The sequence below is a fragment of the Asparagus officinalis genome, chromosome 4, assembly GCF_001876935.1.
Source record: "Asparagus officinalis chromosome 4, Aspof.V1, whole genome shotgun sequence".
Taxonomy (NCBI): Eukaryota; Viridiplantae; Streptophyta; class Magnoliopsida; order Asparagales; family Asparagaceae; genus Asparagus; species Asparagus officinalis.
In genome coordinates this window covers 76,050,613-76,057,652 of record NC_033797.1, presented here as the reverse complement: position 1 = coordinate 76,057,652, position 7,040 = coordinate 76,050,613, and the positions used below count along the sequence as shown (strand labels likewise).

The window sequence follows — 7,040 nt, the reverse complement described above, 5'->3', positions numbered from 1 at the left end:
AAAAGATAGGGAGAAAGAGGGTCTCCCTGCCTCAATCCACGCTCCCCTTTAAAGTATCCATCTAGTGCACCATTGAGAGAAATTGAAAACTTAGGAGAGGATATGAAAACCATAATCTAGTTTGTCAAAGCATTTGGAAACCCTAGACCCATGAGCATATTTTTAATAAAACTCCAATTGATTGTGTCAAAGGCTTTCCTAATATCAATATTGAGCATGACCCTTGGAGATATGTGTTTCCTACTGTAACTTTTAACCAGCTCATGAGCTAACATAATATTACTTGAAATCTGTCTCCCTTTGACAAATGCACTATGAGCCTCATTCACAAGATATCCCATTACAAGCTTGATTCTATTTGCATGTATTTTTATATAAATTTGTAAATACAATTGTAGCAAGAGATAGGCCTAAAATCTGAGGGGAATTTAGGACATTGTACCTTTGGTATTAGAGTGATTGAAGTAGAATTAGCTATTCCCAGCAGCTTACCGGTTTTAAAAAATTCCTCAATAGCCAATGTGATCTCCTCACCAATTATAAGCCAAACAATTTTGAAGAAGGACACACTAAACCCATAAGGTCCTAGAGCTTTATCATCAGACATAGAAAAAGCTATAGCCTTTATTTTCTCCTTAGACACTGGAATTGATAGCTCCCTGATTTGAGAATCATTTAGACAAGGTCCAGATTTAATGATATTAATGTCTGGAGGAGAAGTGTTTACTGCCGTGCCCATCAGGTTTTTATAAAAAGACACTAACTCCTTCACAATTTCCCACCATCAGTGATCCTATCACCCCTATTATTGTAGAGAACCACTACTCTGTTATGGTGACTTTTGGATTTTGTAATAGCATGAAAAAACTGGTACATCTATCCCCGTGCACACTCCAAGCTATTCTAGCTTTATTGCTTATAAAAAGACAACTCACAGTCTAGAAGCTTGCTATAGATAGAGAAGCACTCTTTTTCCTGTTTAATAAGATCAAGATTGAGAGGATTAGATTGAAGAAGTCTCTGAGCATCCCCTAAGGCTGTGTTTGGGAACATGGATTTGGGCCCTGAATTTTAAATCCAAGGTATTTCAAATCCAAATCCTTAGTTTGGACTACAAAACTGGGCTGGAATTTCAAATCAAATTATTTTAAAGAGAGAATTTGAAAGCCCAAAAGCCCGTATTTGAAATCCCACCCTGCCCCTTGTCATTTACCAAATCCCGATCCTGAACTCCTCTCTCGTTTCTCAGCTCCGACGATCCCGACTCCTCTCTCTCGTTTCTCAGCTCCGACCGATCCCGACTCCTCCTCTCTCTCGTTTCTCAGTCGCGATCTCGAATCTCTCTCTCTCTCAACGCAGCAACGCAGGTATCTCTACTCTCTCCCCTTCTCCTCTCTCGTTGAAACCCTAGATCTGATCTAGGGTTTTGGTCTTCCCCTTCCATCGAAACCCTAGATCTGACTTGGATTTTCTCTTTTGTAGCTTGTTTCCTCTCTTTCGGTTGCTCTCCTAGATCTAGGGTTAGTTTTGGGTTTCGTTTGATTTTTTTTTGGGATTTGCAGGCTACTGTCAGCGACTTGCAGGAGAAGATTCATACTAGAAGTAAGCGATTCATGTTTATGTGATTTTTACTGTTCTTGGGAGGTTTATGTGATTTTGATAAATATTGGAGTTTTATTGCAAAATGCTGAAAGTTCATACCGGTTTAGTGAAATTTACCCATTATTATTCTTAGTTTGTCATTTGTTAAAGCCCAAACCGAGCAGAATGAGGAGGTTATATGTCTAAATGTGATCGGTAATTTCATGAGCATGTTTTCAAAAAGAGTCCAACAACTTGGTTGGTAAATTCATGAGCATGTTTTCAATTTTTCGGCAGGGAATAATGTTGTATGTTGGGAAATTATAGAAAAGGAAAATTACTTGTCCCATGGTTTTTTCTTAATCAGTCTATGAGGCATCATCTTTTAGTTACCAACAACCAAATGAGCTTGTTAAAGTGGGAAATAGAAGTCTATAGCATGGGTCTTCAGAATAAATGCAACATAGTTACATATGTTATATCTCATAATTAATATGTAAGATGTATGCTAGAATCTCTACTTTATTTATATAATAAAACTAACGCTTACTAAATCTTGTAACCAGTTGCCTGTCTGAATATACTAGTCATCCTAATAAAGAGAGAATGCAATAGAGGAAGTGTTTTTCAATCATAGGTGAGACTTGACAGATCACAATATGCTAGGTTCATCTCAACTTTAGTGTTTATGTTGCTAGAAACATTATGGAAGTTGGAATCGTTGCATGAAACATTGCATATTATGGAGTTCAACTAGTCTAATATATTTTCTTCCAGAATTCATGCGACCTCAAGTATACTGCTAAAGATTCCTATTCAGCTGATTCCAAATATGAGCTTAAAGAAAGAAAATAATTCATATAACCAATCCTGGTTATTCAGGATAAAGGTTTTTGTTCTTGTGGCTATACTGCTCAAATCAGTGTGCTCTAAAGTAGTTATCGATAAACAAAAAGATATGCATATTATGTCATAATGCTAAGACTATCCCTTTTAACTCCATGATTAAGATATAGAATACCATCTGTGATTATATTCTAATCTAATCAAGGGACACATTTCAAAGGCTAATTAGCAGCCACCATAGTCCCTAATCCGGTAATAGACAGTTACTGAGTGAAAAAGCTGATAATCATCCACCTTTAAACTGTATAAGGTTCCTATCTATTTGTACTATAATTGCAGAAATGAGAATTTTTTTAACATTTATTCATGTAAATCTGATAGTAATTTTGGCATAGATTGGCATAGATTTTATAAGGTATCAAGTGATTTAAAATTTCATTGTGCCAGGTTTCTCGCTCAAGTTACTAATATATGTGTAATCTGCTTGCATGTTCAACTTTTAATGTGATAGGTTAAAAATGATAAATGATGAAAGGGATTCAAGGATCCAACTTAAACGTACAAGGGAAGAATTTGAGAGGATAGAGGATGAGGACATTATTATGGTAGCGGTCAGTTTTATAGTTGCTGCCATTGGTGCTTGGTATTATACAAAGCACATGTTGAAGGAGAGTTCAAGAACACACGAAGAAGAGGATGAAAGGACATATCTTAGAAAGTCTTGGATTCGAAATCTTATTTGTAATGCAAATAACTGTGTTGAACAACTAAGGATGAATCCGCAAGCGTTTAAGAGGTTATGTGATGTTCTATGTACTAGAGGGGGATTAGTAGCATCAAGAAATGTCACGATTGAAGAAATTGTCGCTATGTTTTTGCATATTTTAGCTCATAATGTAAAAAATAGGACAAGCAAAACAGATTTTTATCGTTCAAATGAAACAATTAGTCGGCAGTTCCACAAAGTACTTCAAGCAGTCATGAAGATAGGAAGCCTCTATATTAGACAAGAATATACAAATCCTAATGAGAGAGACATAGAGAAGTGGAAATGGTTTGAGGTAACTATGACTTCTTTTATTAAGGTTTTCATGTTTAGTACTTTTGTTTAATAGAACTAATTGTAAGGTTGTGCAATTTTAGGATGCTATCGGGGCACTTGATGGGACTCATATCCAATTAACTATTCCTTTGGAAGATCAAAGTAGATATTGAAATAGAAAAGGTTGTGCAAATCTTTGAACCCATTCGAGTAAGTTCTCTCTTGGATTTCTTTTTCTTTTTTAGGCATATTTTAACTCTCATTATTTTGTCATTTATGTTAGGATGCACACTTATAGTTGTGACTTCTGGAGTGATTGATGCTATCTTTATTCGACTGATTTTATCAATTTTAAAATTGATCCCTAAATTTTGAGTACTATGGCTGGGATTTGCTACTTCCATGAAAGGAAAGTAGACATGCCTATAATTACATGGCTACATATGTAGTACATGGCTACATATGTAGGTGAGTTTATGCATGAAAATTTGTACTTCTTACTATAACCGTATGTATCTTTAGCTTTGATAGGTACCACATGTACTGATTATAAGTTATGAGGATAATGATGGTCCTGCAAGACAAGAATAGTAAATAATCTCGACTGGCTGTGGAATTTCAAGTTGATAATGTATGCTGACTACATACTTTTGATAGTTTATTGCTTGCTTGTACCTTTTTTAAACAAGATATTACTTGTTTGTACTTGCTATATTCATTTTTTTATACTTGTTATCAAAGGTGGTGTACTTGTCGGATTTATTTTTGTATAAGTTTTATATACTACCACCTCCATCAGAATACAAAAAGTATACAATCCTGTACTTGTTTTCTTTTTTTGTTTTAAAATTCGATTTTTGTGCCATGGACTAATTGATGCTAAATTGTGTAATGTAGGACTCAAATTCTTCGAGACATGAAGTTGGGCGCATTGGAGAGAAAAGAGGAGGAGACTTGAAGGATAAATAGAGGATTCTAGATATGTTTTCTTTTAATAGTTTATGTTGTCGTAATTTGGCTTGTTGTAGCAAATCATGGTTACTTCTTATAGCAAATCATGGTTATCAACTACCTATGGTATGTTGTGTTTTAAATGAAGGATTATTGTGGAGTGTAGAGCTTCTTATGAGGAGTGTTTGCTAAACTCTTTTGACTCGTCGAGTCTTTTATCATGGCTAGTTATTGGAGTAGTACTCTTGTTCTTTGGAGATTGAAGGTTGATGTAGTATTGGATGAAACCATGAAAAATGGCGTAATAATAAATATTTTGGACATTATTATTATTTTTTGTATTCTCTCATACCGATTCATGAAGGACAAGATGTTTGCATGTGTATTTATAATTGCTAATGAAGAGATCAAACTTCTGAGGGGGTCGTGAAATTTACTTTAACTTTTTCCTCAATATAAACCATAATGTCCGCATTTGATTTAATTATTAAGGAGTTAAGAGAGAGCATAAATTTTTTTAAAACACAAATTTCAAATCCAAATTCATGTATAATAAAGTGCATCTAAACATCAGATTTTAAATCCTTGCATTTAGTGATGACATCCAAACAAAAGATTTTATCAAATCATGGATTTCAAATCCTATATTTAAAATCCCTTGATTTTAAATCAAAGTTCCCAAATCCAAATCAAAGTTCCCAAACGCAGCCTAAGGCAATTTTGGCTCTTTGCACTTGTTCACTTATGTTATAGAAATGCTTCTTGTTTAATTCTTTCAGTGCACCTTTCAGCAATTTAAGCTTTGAATATACTAAGAACATAGTACATCCTTGAATAGAGGATTGCAAAATATTGGAGACTGTGGGAAGAAACCTGTCATGCTTGGTCCACATTCTAAAAAATTTGAAAGGTTTTTTTCCTTGTATCACATCTTCATATACAGATACTATTGCTGGAGAGTGATGTGAGAAGTTTGGTAACATAAACTCCACATGGCTGGAATTGAACATATTAATCCAAGCATCATTAACTAGTGCCCTATCAAGTCTACACCAGACCTTAGTGTTAGCTTCTTGCTTGTTATTCCAGGTGTAAAAATATCCTTGAGTTTTTAAGTGATTAAGAGAACAATCCTTAATGAACTTGTTGAAATCACTATGTCAGACTCAGTAAGTTTAGTTCCTCCCAACTTTTCATCATTGCTAATCATGGCATTAAAGTTCCCACAGAGGAGCCATGGCACATTTCCAATTGTTTTGAAAAATATTATTAAGATCAGCCCACAACTCTTTTCTAGCTTCCAACTGATTGAAACCATAGATAGCTGAGATGACACAGTCCAGCCTTCCATCTAAGGACTTGACTGAGCAAGTAATATGTTGATCTGCCACTTTAATTACTTGAATATAAAAAATATTAGGATCCCAAAGGATGAGAATCCTGGCTTTCCGAGAAATCCTTACATTAGACATCCAATTCCAATTGTTGGCAATCATCTTGGCAGTTTTAGGGAGCAAAGAATCCCTAATTTTAGTTTTAAGGAGAGCTAAGAAGGATAAATGATATTGCAGTAAGTGATCCCTTACTAAATGTTGCTTGGAAGATTATTCAAACCCCTCACATTCCAGAGTGACAAGTTCATTGAAATAGCCCCCTCTTTCAATTGTAGAGGGATCATCTATACCATTATTCACATAAGAATTACCTGAGAAAGCCTTTCTAGCTTTGCCTCCATGAACAAGTGTCCATGAATCACTATTTTTGTGTTGCTGAGCATGCATAATATGCATAGGACTAATATTTTCTTTATCACTGTGATTTCCAAGGTTTTGTTCCTCCTACAATATTTCTTTCCCTTTTGAGTGCTTAGGCTGGTGAACAATGCTGTTTCTCAGACATAAATTCAGATTAGCATCTTCCTTTTCCTTAGCCAGAAAATCCCCAGTTGTCAAGTCCTAAACATGCACAGAATGAACAGGTTGATGCACAATAACATCCCTATTGATTAAATCATGCCTCATAGCCTCTTTTTCATTTCCCTCATGAATGTGCACAGAATGCACAGAATGCACAGACTGAAGCTCCAAACAATTTTTGTTGCCATTATTTGAACTATGCATCAAAGCCTCTTTTCCCTTAGCCGGAGAATTATCCTCTTGGATGTGTACGACATGCAGAAGTGGATTTCTAGTATTTTGTTTTGGATTAGCTACACCAATATTTGACACTCTAGTTTTTTTAGGAACCCATCTCTGAATCCCAGTCTGCTTCTTACAAAATCTAGATTCATGACCCACCATTTTACAAATGTCACACCATCTAGGTTTTAGCTCATAATTCACCTTCTGAATGAACTTCTTTCTATTTGGTCCTTGAATAGGAATTTCATCAGGAAGTGTAGAGGGCATATTTACTTCAACCAACACCCTTGCATATGCAAGTCTCTGCCTATTAGCTGTAAGTTTGTCAGTAGCAATTGGTTTACCTATAATACTAGCAATTTTTCTAATGCTCTTTGCATTCCACAAGTTAAGCCTCAAGCCTGGTAATTGAATCCATACAGGGTAGACACATTCATTTCTCTTTTCTATGTCTTCATCTATAGTCCAAGGCTTCAGGA

At 35.3% G+C, this 7,040-nt stretch overlaps 1 protein-coding gene across 1 annotated transcript; it reads left to right on the top strand.

Moving 5' to 3' along the window:
- Window positions 2,946-3,642, top strand: LOC109838948. Its single transcript, XM_020407382.1, has 2 exons — window positions 2,946-3,488; window positions 3,571-3,642. The coding sequence occupies exons 1-2, from the start codon at window positions 2,946-2,948 to the stop codon at window positions 3,640-3,642; spliced, it is 615 nt and encodes a 204-aa protein (XP_020262971.1).